Below are 13,352 nucleotides of genomic sequence, written 5' to 3'. Positions count from 1 at the left end.
GCAGAACTGTTTTGTATCAGCTCTTTGCCATCACTATAATCTGCTTCACCTGTGTAAAAATGTATGAACATTAACTTACAGCTCTTTCTAAACAATATAGATGAGTAAAAGTTACTAAAATGTGTTGTAAACATTTCTGCTGATTTTGCCTTAACCTTGTAATTAAGAGCTTTACAGAACTTCCAAAACTTGAAAAAGAGTTCAAGAATCCTGCCAAAAACATAGCACCATACTGGATATAAATGTACCTGTATCCTATTCTAACCACTCCTCAACCCCCATTTGAACTTCCACCCTGAAACTTTGCTTATCCTTTCTAATGCAGAGAAAGGAATAAATTAAATATGCAGATGGCTGCTTCCCCAGAGCTAGCAAAAAGTCACTTACCATTGCCCTAGTTCCTTCTGAACCCTTCCTCTTTTTATCAAAAGTCATCCTATTTTCCCTAAATTAGGCATATTGCTTGAGCATCTTGAGTATGCTGGAACCTTGGGGCTTCAGCACCTGCTCTCTACTTTTTTACTCCTAAAACAAGAGAATCTTTAACAGTATATCTCACTTCTAATCATTTATTAGTCTTTAGTCTTGGTTCTTTTTTTTTTTTTTTTTTTTTTTTTTTTTTTTGAGACGGAGTCTCGCTCTGTCTCCAGGGCTGGAGTGCAGTGGCCAGATCTCAGCTCACTGCAAGCTCTGCCTCCCGGGTTCATGCCATTCTCCTGCCTCAGCCTCCCGAGTAGCTGGGACTACAGGCGCCGCCACCTCGCCCGGCTAGTTTTTTTTTTTGTATTTTTTAGTAGAGACGGGGTTTCACCATGTTAGCCAGGATGGTCTCGATCTCCGGACCTCGTGATCCACCTGTCTCGGCCTCCCAAAGTGCTGGGATTACAGGCTTGAGCCACCGCGCCCGGCCCTAGTCTTGGTTCTTATCTCTTCCTGTACCCCATTTCACTTAGAGCCAGCACTTATTAGGGATTTGATCTTAATTGCGAATATTATCAGTGAGGTGTTTAAGAAAGCTAGTGGCAAGAGAAATGAATAAAAATTTAAAAGACTAAAGTTTGATAACTATTTTACATACCAGCTTATCAGCTGTGTCCATAGGAAAATCACTCAGCTCTTTTTTTTTTTATTTTTATTTTTTGGAGATAGTGTGTTGCTCTGTCTCCCAGGCTGAAATACAGTGGTGCAATCATGGCTCACTGCAGCCTTGACCTCTTTGGTTCAAGTGATCCTCCCACCTCAGCCTCCAGAGTAGCTGGGACTCCCGGCATATAGTACTGCACCTGGTTTGTTTTTTTATTTCTTGTAGAGATGGGGTCCTACTATGTTGCCCAGGCTGGTCTCCTACTCCTGGCCTCAAGCAGTCCTCCCACCTTAGCCTCCCGAAGTGCTGAGATTATAGACATGAACATAGCACCTGGTGTCAACATTTTTAAAGTGCTTTCCATGAACCTTGGTCTGTTAAGTTTTAGGAACTTAGAGATGAATAAGGCATGATTCCCGCCCCTCCTACCCCCACGGATCTTAGTTTAGGGGCAAATATTAATGTATTCTGTTAGGATTATATCATTTTTCTAGTGTGATTCATTAAATCTTTGTTTAATGAAACTGTTAGACACTATCTTCATATCACATAAGTTATTTTGAGTGGTGGTTGGTTGGGGCTGTTATTAATTTTATTATCATTGCACTTTGCATGAAAAAAACAAAACCACAACTAACATTATATAGCTAAGATTATGTAAAGGTACCAACCTGAATTAATTTAAGATAATGTAATTTTATGTATGTGTTTTAATGATTTGCCTAAAAAGTACTTGTATATCATATTATTGCTCTTAAAGCACTCTATCTCTGTTATTACACTTACCAGAGTATATGATAAATGACCTATCATAATAGAAGCCTTCATTATATGGTAATATTTTCAAGAGCAAAGACTAGTCAGTACACTTTTAAAGTATAGCTTCTAGAAGAATAACAAAAATGTTTTTATGCTTTTTATGAATCTGTTTTAACTTACCTAGAATTCCAGCTTAGTAACTGTTTGTTGAGCGTATATTATATACTGTATAAATTAGTTTTGCTCAAAATTTTAATTACAGAAATTTAGTTATACATTGGAGTACACAAACTAGTTGAAACATTAACTTACATTAACTACATACATGAAGAAATAGAAGAGGAACAGTTATTAGCTTTCTATTTATTTGATGTGCAGTTAGGATGAACAGGAATTTTTATTTACAAAATGGATTAACCTTACTATTTTGTCTTTAGATGTGACTAGGAAGATCCAAAACAGATGGTCATGAATAATACGGCTGTCTAGGCTTTTTAAATTTTTTTTTGAAGGAAAAAAAGTGATTTGAACAAAATATAGCCCTATACAGAGTAATTCTGTCCAAATAAAATTGCTTTATATCCTAGTCAAATTATAACAAATATTTATGACAGAGGGATTAGACAGATTATCATTATTATTTCTGAGACAGGGTGTTGCTCTGTCACCCAGGCTGGAGTACAGTGGCACAATCACGGCTCACTGCAGCTTCGACCTCTCTGGCCCAAGCGATCCTCCCACCTCAGGCTCCCAAGTATCTGGACCATAGGCATGCCCCAACCTTTTATTTTTTGTAGAATCAGTATATCACCATTTTGCCTAGGCTAGTCTTGAACTCCTGGGCTCAAGCAGTCCTCCTCCCTTGGCCTCCCACAGTGCTGGGATTACAGGAGTGAGCCACCACACCTAGCCTCAAAGTTAATTCTTCATGTAGAAAAGCAGCTTCCCTTTTATGTAACCATTTATTGAAATCTCCATCTTTGTACTCATAGAACTGAAGAGTAATAAGCACAGTGAGTCGCCAGGAGCTACAGAATTAAACATGTGCCACAGTAATTGCCAAAATAAACCAACATTAAGGTTCCCAGATGACCAAATAAATAATACTATTCAAAATGGAGGAGGAGATGACTTACCTAATCAGGTAAGGCTTTATTGTACACTGTATAGTACAAGCTGATATTTAGAGGGGTGATTTACTACTGAAAAGGTTTGCAACCATATCAGGGACATGAATTCTGTTGTTTTTTTTTTTTCTTTTGAGATGGAGTCTCCCTGTTGCCCAGGCTGGAGTGCAGTGGCGTGATCTTGGCTTATTGCACCCTCCGCCTCCTGGGTTCAAGTGATTCTCCTGCCTCAACCTCCACCTCCTGGGTTCGAGTGATTCTCCTGCCTCAGCTTCCCGAGTAGCTGGGACTACAGGCGTGCGCCACCACGCCTGGGTAATTTTTGTATTTTTAGTAGAAGCGGGATTTTACTATATTGGCCAGGGTGGTCTCAAAACTCCTGACCTTGTGGACCCACCTCAGCCTCCCAAAGTGCTGGGATTATAGGCGTGAGCCACCACACGTGGCCATGAGTTCTATTTTTCAAGTATCAGCTTTTCATTAACTTGGGGACTGAATGTCTTGATATTTATTTTCCATGTCTCTCAATGAAAAAATGCAGGCAACAATAAAAGTTTTAGCTTTTAGAGTAAAGCTTAAATAAAGCATATTTTTAAAAGCACTTGAAAAACCACAAAGTGTTAAATTAATATAGAAAATATGTAAGATAATGGATACCCAGATGTTGCTTGTAGCACTCAGGGTCTGGCAACTGGATTTCTGACTGTGTCCACTAATGAAATTTGTGGAACTGTAAGTACCTAGAAATTTGTATGCTTGATGCATACTATGAAAATGCTTCAGATCATGTTTAGGTAGCAGTTTTAAAATAAAACCTAGGTATCTTTTTGTTTTGAAGGAATTAATTGGAAAAAAAGAATATAAAATGTCTTCAAAGAAACTAAAAATTGGTGAAAGAACAAATGAAAGGATAATAAAAAGTCAGAAGCAAGGTAATATATCTTTAATGGTTTTTTTAATGATAAGCAGAAAGCTACTATTTGAAATGTTTTTAATATGATAAAAGTGATCTTGTAAATTTCCTCATGTAAAATGGCAAATTATATAATAGTTTTAAATGTTTGGTTTTGTTATTTTTACATAAGATGATTTTCATAATAAAATAGCCCTTTTAAAAACCATCTATACTTACAGGTTTGCCTTCTTTAATCTGGGTACTAAAATATTTGTTTAGATCACAAAATTATATATCATTTAAAATACGCTTACAGGAATGTGTAAAGAGTGAATCCTTTTATGAATTTACTACAATAATTTAGTTTCAAGTGTGGATTTTCAGAGTGATTTAATTGGAATCTTGCATGCTATAATTTACAGCCTTTCCTCTAAACATTAGCAAGTTTACAGTTTCATGTTGAGCTAAATCCATTCGTTTTATAGCATTTTTTCTGTTTTATTTCCTCTTATAAGTGAAAAGAAGTGAAAGTGAAGAACATTTATTTGTTTGAAGAAGATAGGAAAGCAGTGCTGCTTTATACTTCCGAGTTCATACTCGGTTAAAGTATCCAAGATAGCTGGATCTTTATTAAATAATTTATTAAAATTAACAAATACTCTGGAAATATTGTTCAAAATTAGAATGTTGAAAATTTTCAAATTCCCAATTGAACATTTGAATTGGATTTATATGAGAAGTTAGAAGAAAATACTTTTCTCAGAATTTGAAGATATATGATGCCAGTGGAAAATCTTGCAGACACTTTCTAAATTATTTTGATTAGTACCTTTTTCCATGGATTGTAATTTAGAGGCTTCTTTTCTCCCCAGCATTCAGTATTATCTATCAGTCTCATTTTGTCAGTCATCTTGTAAACAATAATATATGGAGGTTGTTGTAATATGTTTCTATGACAGTGGGATGATTTGCAGTTTATATGTATTTCTAATTACAGTTGGATAGTTTCAGTTAATTTGACTTCTCATTACTTAGGTTTTGAATTGATGAATTGTTCTCATTTTAATTTGCTTTCTTTAATGACAAGGTATAAGATAAGATTCTCAGGTTGTTCTGTTTTGCTTGTTATGTACTTTATGGTGCTTGGGGGGATTCATTTTGAGTGTGTTTCTATGACCACCATTGGCGATAAAAGTGGAACCATGCAGAGGAAGTTCCATGTCCTCCTAACTAGCAGAGCCCATATAATGTATACTTACTTAGTAAGGTTTCAGTGACTACTGGTTTTCTTATATCTTCTGAATATTTTACCTCCAGGGCTTTGATTTAACAAGTATTTACTTATTGCCTACTGTATATGTGAAAGGCTCTGTACTAACTCCGGCAAAAAAAAAAAAAAAATCAAACCATACAGATAAAGTTCTAACCATTAATTATTTTTGCCAGTCTGATTGAAAGACAAGTGTGCAGTTATAATACATGTCTCACTGTCAAACATGGCATTATTTTAAAGTATTCTGGAAACTTGAAGAAGAGCTTTCATTCAGTATAGGGAATGTGTACAAGTTTGTACACTAGGTGGGTTAGAGAATAAAATCGAAGCAGGTAGTGATTTTGTTTATAGATGAATGAAGAACATTTTCAAAGCAGAGTGGACATTAATGAAAGTAGAGAACCAAGAAAATCTGAGGAATTGCGATTTTTGTGGTTCTGAACATAGAATACAGTGGAGATTTTGACAACAGTGAGAGATTGGAACTATGTGGAAGGCCAGGCAAAGGAGCTTATTTATATGTCTACTAAAAGACTGTGAAAAGTCACTGTCAGGTTTGTATAAACAATAGTATATGTTTACAGTTGAAGGGGCAGTGGTCTGAATAGACCTGGGCTTCAGAAAGATCAAAATGACAGGAGGTTATACAGTGTAGCTTGTGTATAAAAATAGTGTCTTTTCTCTGTGAAAATATATTTTCTGTGCTTATATTTGTTTATAACTAATTTGAGATTTTGGTCTTTGGTTTTGTCTTATGAAATTAAAGAGACAACTGAAGAATTGGATGTATCCATTGATATTCTAACCTCAAGGGAACAATTTTTCTCAGATGAAGAAAGAAAATACATGGCCATCAATCAGAAGAAAGCTTATATTTTAGTAACACCACTTAAATCTAGAAAAGTGATAGAGCAAAGATGCATGAGGTATAATCTGTCCTCTGGCACCATTAAAGCAGTAACAGATTTTGTAATACCAGAGTGTCAAAAAGAAAGTCCCATCAGCAAGTCCACGGAGACTTTAGAAAATACATTTGAAGGTCATAAAAGTGAAAACAAGGAAGATTGCAATGAACGTGACTTACTTACTGTCAACCAGAAAATAAAAATATGTAACCTTGAAAAGGAACAAATGCTCACCTCTGACATTAAGAAAAATACCAGACTATTACCAAAATTGAAGAAAATAGAAAATCAGGTAGCTATGTCATTTTATAAGCATCAGTCCTCACCAGATTTGTCAAGTGAAGAAAGTGAAACAGAAAAGGCAATTAAAAGGAAAGCTGAAGTTAAAAAAACCAAAGCAGGAAACACCAAAGAAGCAGTGGTTCACCTGAGAAAGAGCACAAGAAACACAAGTAATATTCCAGTGATTTTGGAACCTGAAACTGAAGAAAGTGAATATGAATTTTATATCAAACAAAAGAAAGCTAGACCTTCCATCAAAGAAACTCTTCAGAAGTCTGGTGTTAGGAAAGAGTTTCCAATTACTGAGGCAGTAGGATCTGATAAGACAAATAGGCATTCCTTAGAATGTTTACCTGGTTTAATTCAGGATAAGGAATGGAATGAGAAGGAGTTACAGAAACTTCATTGGTAAGTAGTTAGATTTCATTCTGAAATACCTACAGAGCAGCCACAAGACAGTTAAAGACATAAAAACAGCAATAAGGGGTTAACATGGAAGATGTCATCAAAAGAATTGGGAGAAATTACAATTTGTACAGGGAATGGAGATAGAATACAGATAACTTCTAGTGGTATTTTGTGGTCATCTCTAATATGAGGAAATTATGAGGAAAGCCTAAGTATGAGGAAAGTAAAAGTGACCTTCTTTCATTCCCATATAATATTTCAAGATAGCCAAATGGTACTCTCTCACGTAACTTCATGTTTTAAGAAATTTGTTGTTTTATTTTGTTTTGTTTTGAGTCTTGCTCTGTCGCCCAGTCTGGAGTGCAGTGGCGCAATCTCGGTTACTGCAACCTCTTCCTCCCGGGTTCAAGCGATTCTCCTGCCTCAGCCTTCTGAGTAGCTGGGACTACAGGCACACACTGCCTGCCTGGCTAATTTTTACATTTTTAGTAGAGACAAGGTTTCACCATGTTGGTCAGGCTGGTCTTGAACTCCTGACTTAATGATCCATCCACCTTGGCTTCCCAAAGTGCTGGGATTATAGGCATAAGCCACCGGACCCAGCCTAACAAATGTTTTGTAATTAACTTTACTATAAAACCTTAAAGCTGAATTCAAATTTGTAGGTTACTTGATGTAGTCTTTTGCCTTTATAGGGAATAAAATAGAGTTTCAAATTGATGATTTTTTTCCAAGGTTTTATATTTAGAACAGAAATTCAAGAAAAGCTCAGTTAAGAACCTGCTCTTTCATTCCTTCATTAAACATTTACTTATTTGGGTGCCTCCTATATGCTACGTAGTTTGGAATGTTTGGAGATACAGAAATAAAATAGACAAGGTTATTTTCCTCAAGGAGCAATTTAGTAGGAAAGACAGATAATACAAAAGTAAGCCAGTAAATAAAAAAAATTAATTGTGATACATTCTGTGAAAGAAACAAACGAAATTGATCAGGAAAGCTCTCTTTTGGTTGATGCCACTTAAATGGAGATCAAAGGATGAAATGATGTCAACCATATAAAGAACTAGAGAAACAGCATTCCAGGAACAGAGACAACCTAAACACAGGTCCTAATGCTAGGAATATGTTGATATGGGAGGAACTAAAATAAGACTACTGTTATTAGAGCATAATGAGTTGTAGGGGAATGGCTTGAGGTGTGAGCAGAGAGGCTGTGACTATATTGGGCATAACCTTCTGGGTCATGATTAGGAGTTTTGTTTTTAGGTGTAATAAAAAGACATTTAAGCATGGCATATAGTTTGAGAAGATGCCTTTGGGGAAGTAGACAAGGCATTAATTGTGGGGTTGTTGGAGTAGTCTATTGTTGTCTGCACTGATATGGGAACTGAAAAAATGGAGAAAATTGGATTAAATCTAGCAATATTTGTACAATATCAAATACAAATCCTATCAATTATGTGGCACCTGACCTAAATAACTTGGTAGATGGTGGTGTGGCAAATATTTGAGGAAAGAATAAGTTGAGATTGGCAATTGAGTTTCTTTTTAGACAGTTCTATGTGGATTGTCTTTTAAGAGGCAGGTTTCAGTGAGATCTAGGCTACAATATAACTTTGGTAAGCATAAAGATGGTATTTGAATCCAGTAGATTGAACTGATGAGAAAACATAAGGAGATGATGTGAAGAGAAGAAGGGCATAGTCCTGAGCTCTGAGAAAAGTATTTAAAGGAGGGAGAGGAGTAGGCCAGTAAGGGGGAAGAACCCAGGACTAAGTCATATTGCAGAGACCAATAGTGAGAGTCTTTCAAAAGTGTGGGAGTGATTTGTTGTGCCTATTGCTGCTGATAAATCAGGTATGTTAAGAATTGGATATGGCTACATAGATTTAAGTTTCAGTGGTCTAGTAGTATTGGAAACCAAATCACAGTTGAGTGGTTAAAAGTGAATAGAAGGGTAAAGAGACAGCCTAGGTGTAGACAACACAAGAAATTTGGCAATGATGGGAAATGAGAACCACAGAGATAATAGAAGAGAATGTGAAGATAAAGGAAGATGTTTGGTTGCTTACTTGCTTATTTGTTTGTAAGATGGCTGTTGCCAGAATATGATGGTATGATGATGGAAGTGATCTAGTGAAAAGAAAGGAAGATGTGATTGATAAAGGCAAGAAGAACACAGAACTAGACCACATCTAGTGTTCTACTGCCTTGTGTACTCCCCAGACTTAGAACAATTATAATTCATTTCATATCTGCCTTTAGAAACATTCTTCCTAGGGCATCTCTGTGAAACTCTACTATTCCTTTTTAAATTTTCTAAATATTCCTTCTCTATCTTAATTTCAGGCAGAAAAGGCAATCTTCCTTCTTATTCCCCAAAATTATTTTTCTTGTTTGCTTTCTTGCTATAGTATCCCCCTCAGTGATCTTTTGTCCTCACAAAACTCTTTCTTTTTTGTACAATGAGTCCCCAGTCTGTATCTCTGGCCCTGAATTCTTATATTTAGATTTGTATTTCCCTTTGTCTGCTGGGCATTACTATATAAATCTCACCTATGGGTCTGACGTAATATGTCAAAAGCAAACTTATTTTCCCCTGCTTGCCTACTTTACTAACATTTCTTTTTCTGGAAATGTAATTCTTTCCATCAACTACATTTAAACTCTTTGTCATTATTGATTTTTTAAAAAATTCAATTAGTTGCCAAAAAGCTATTCCACAGAGTCATTCTATCTGCACCTTCTTTAATTGATGCTACCCTTTTAGGTCTTTGACGCCTTTTGCCTGAACTATGGAAGTAGTCTTATTTGTAGTTTCTTCTTTTTGCCTCTGTAACCTTTTTTATACATCTCCAGGTTATTCTTTATACATTGTTGTGGTTCTGATCAAAAACTTGCATTGCATTCTTCCTAATCTTCACGTTGTGTAAAGATTCTTCTGCCTTTCATTGAGAGCAATCCGTATTATAGGCTTGATTATCCTTTCCAGCTATATCCCTTATCATTTCCTTATAATAAAGCTTCTCAACCTTTACTGTATATTCAGATCATCTCAGGAGATTTTACAATGCCTGAACTGTAGAGATTCCAGTTCCCAGTAAGGTGGAATAAGTACACTCCCCTCTATTTCTTCTCTGCAGCTATAAAACCTAGACAGAGGCTGGTGCGGTAGCTCACGCCTGTAATCCCAGCACTTTGGGAGGCTGAGATGGGTGGATCACCTGAGGTCAGGAGTTCAAGATCAGCCTGGCCCACATGGTGAAATCCTGTCTCTACTAAAAATACAAAAATTAGCTGGGCATGGGGTGCATGCCTGTAATCCCAGCTACTCCAGAGGCTGAGGCAGGAGAATCTCTTGAACCCAGGAGGCAGAGGTTGCAGTGAGCCAAGATTGCGCCATTGCACTCCAGCCTGGGCAACAAGAGTGAAACTCCGTCTCAAAAAAAAAAAAAAAAAAAAAAACCCTAGACAGAATGTATGGAGCAGCTTTTTGTTGACTTAGAAAAGTAGATAATAGCAGGTCGATTGTAGATTGGAATTTTAAGTACCACCAAATTAGCAGTGAGTTTCTAGTATTTTGTTTGATGCCCCACAAGTGAGACTCGAGGATACTAGAAACCTAGAAGTGGGCATTGAAGCGTAACAAGGAAGGTTTAAAGAGGAGCTCTCCAGTTCTGGGTTGAGGAGCAGAAAGGGGGACTTCTGACACTCAGAAACAGTGGAGGAAATCCCCAGTTTTTTTGTTTTTTTTTTTGTTTGTTTGTTTGTTTGACTTATTCTCTTAATTCCATGCAATCCTGCAGGGGCTACAATCACAGCATCAGCTGGGGCTGAGATATATCTAAAACTGAGAGATGAGAACCTCCTCTACAATTAGGAATGGTTGTCTCAAAATAGTGGGGCAAGTACCTGTTGCTTCTGTTCTCTTTCTGCTGTCTGTTGCTTGGTATTAGACAAAAATTCAGTTGTGTGAAGCATACAGCAGAGCAGAGTAATGAAGCCCAAGCTTTCTGGCCAGAGAACTGACAAGGAAAACTCCAGGGTACCGAAAATCACGGAGAGAAAGGAACTAGGAAAAGCAACCCCATAAAGTTGTTTATGAACTTCTCTGCCACCCAGGAGTTGTACATATGTGGACATGGTCCTAAAGAGCATATAAAAGACTGAGAACTGAACTAAGCAGTAGACCACACGCAGTTTCTAGGCTAGCTACTCAGTGTCCCACACACTAGGATAGATCCTAGCAGCACTGCAGAGCTTTGAAAAAGGAAACTGACGTTGAAACGACGATAGTAGACTCAACATATAGCTTGGAATACAACCAGGTTGATGATCTGCTAAAATAAAAATAGTAACATTTCACTTGAAGCAGTAAAATATTGATTCTAAGTAGACTGTTCAAGTTAAGTATATTTAATGTCATCCCTAGAGCAACTTCTAAAAAAAAACTATACAAAGAAATAAATTCAAACATAAATTAAAATACCAGAAAATCAGATAGCCCAAAAGAAGGCAAGGAAGAAGAGAAATGGCGGATTTTTTTTTTTTTACATAGAACAAGCAGAAAACAAATAATAAAATAATTGACCTAAATCCAACCTAATTAAATTAAATGGTCTAAACATACCAATTAAAAGACAGATTGTCAGAATGAATTTAAAAACATGATCTAACTATATGCTGTATACAAGAAACTCACTTTAGATATAATGATATAGGTAGTTTAAAGGATAGAAAAATACTATCTAAACACAAATCAAAGCTTGAGTGGTTGTATTAATATCTGTCAAAATAGACTTTAGTAGGAAGAAAATAACCAGGAATAAAGAAAGACATTACAAATGATAGAAGGGTCAGTCACCAGGAAGGCATAAAATTCCTAAGCGTGTATGCACCTGACAATAAAACCTCAAAATACATGAATTAAAAACTGACAAAGCAGCAGACTAAACTGCAAGGATAATTAAATCCACAATTATAGGAAACCACACTGCTTTTCTCTTCGTATTCGATATAACTGACAGAAAATTAGCAAGTGTAGAGAACTGAATAACACCATCAGTCATTTGTATCTGATTCACATTTACAGAACATTACCCAATAATAAGAAAAAGAATAGGTTATTTCCAAGGATAGGTTGATCATTCATCAAGATAGAACATATACCAGATCATAAAACATCTTAACAGATTTAAAATCGCTGAAATTATACAAAGCATGTTCTCTGCTAATAATTGAATTAAACTACAAATCAATAAAAGGAAAATTTCCAAGTGGTTTAAAATTAAATAACTTACATTTAAATAATCTGTGGGTCAAAGAAGAAGCCTCAAAGTAGAAAATATTCTCTTTTTTTTTCTTTTTGGAGACGGAGTCTCATTCTGTCACCCAGGCTGGAGTGCAGTGATGCGATCTCAGCTCACTGCAACCTCCGCCTCCTGGGTTTAAGCAATTCTCCTGCCTCAGCCTCCCAAGTAGCTGGGATTACAGGCGTGCGCCACTATATCCAGCTAATTTTTGTATTTTTAGTGGAGGTGAGGTTTCACCATGTTGGCCAGGCTGGTCCTGAACACTTGACCTCAAGTGATTCACCCACCTTGGCTTCCCAAAATGCTAGGATTACAGGTGTGAGCCACCAGCCCGGCCAGATATTCTTAACTGAACAAAAATGAAAATATATTAAAATTTGCAGGATGGGCCTAGGAGTTCATAAACAACTTTAAAGGGTGCTATACCAAGTTCCTCCCTCTCCCTGATTTCTGTCGTACTTTATACATAGATAAATTATGGTGCATTCTTTCAGTGGACTACTAAGCAGTAAAAAGGAAGAACTATTGATACATACAACAACCTAGTTGAATTTCAAAGGCATATTGAGTGAAGGAAGCCAACTCAAAGGCTTATATACTATATGATTCTATTTATATGACATTCTGGAAAAGTGTGCTACACACTTTTAAATGACCAGATTTCACGAGAACTCATTATCAGAAGAATGGTACCAAGAGGGATGGTGCTAAATCATTCATGAGGAATCTACCTCCATTAACCAGTCACCTCCCCCTAGGCCCCACTTCCAATACTGGGGATACATTTCAATATGAGTCTTGGGTAGGGGCACATATTTAAACTATATCAATAAATAAGAATTATTTAAACTCAGGATTCAAGACAAATGGACCTTAGAATAGCATACACAAAAGTAGAAAGAAAGAGGGCACATTTAGAAATACTGAAAGAATGGGTGTGGGGTTTGTGCCTGTAGTGCCAACCACTAAGGAGGCGGAGTCAGGGGGATCGCCTGAGCCCAGAAGTTGGAGGCCACATTGAGCTATGATAATGCCTGGCATTCCTGTGTGGGCAACAGATCGAGACCCTGTCTCTTTAAAAAAAAAAAAAAAGAAAAAGAAAAGAAAAATAAAAAAGGCCAGAATGACTGGAATACTGAAAGTTGACCAAAGAGCAGTACAAGATGAGACTAGAGAGTTGGGCAAGGAACAAATACAGCATTACACTAAGGATTTGGGGTTTTATGCTAATAATGAAACAAGTTTTAAACATGGTGTGATATGTTTAAGTGTGTCTTTTTAAATTATCTGGAATAATCTAGAGG

General features: G+C 36.5%; 1 protein-coding gene across 6 annotated transcripts in view; it reads left to right on the top strand.

The window, feature by feature from the left end:
• Window positions 1-13,352, top strand: part of MIS18BP1 (MIS18 binding protein 1) — a 61,871-nt gene that overhangs the window by 32,922 nt on the left and 15,597 nt on the right. For 4 of the 6 annotated variants that reach the window (XR_012415759.1, XM_005561182.4, XM_065548770.1 and 1 more), the window contains 3 exons: window positions 2,836-2,987; window positions 3,809-3,902; window positions 5,905-6,733. Coding sequence is in view for 5 of the 6 variants with exons in the window: in XM_005561182.4 (XP_005561239.3) it covers window positions 2,836-2,987; window positions 3,809-3,902; window positions 5,905-6,733 (1,075 nt within the window). In the remaining variant the exon portion in view is untranslated. Of the gene's footprint in view, window positions 1-2,835; window positions 2,988-3,107; window positions 3,255-3,808; window positions 3,903-5,904; window positions 6,734-10,542; window positions 10,698-13,352 lie in introns of those variants that run through there. The other 2 variants (XM_073997329.1, XM_073997330.1) reach the window with 2 other exon arrangements.

The sequence above is a fragment of the Macaca fascicularis genome, chromosome 7 (assembly GCF_037993035.2).
Source record: "Macaca fascicularis isolate 582-1 chromosome 7, T2T-MFA8v1.1".
Classification (NCBI taxonomy): domain Eukaryota; kingdom Metazoa; phylum Chordata; class Mammalia; order Primates; family Cercopithecidae; genus Macaca; species Macaca fascicularis.
The sequence above is the reverse complement of the archived record's forward strand: the minus strand, read 5'-3'. Positions and strand labels throughout refer to the sequence as shown.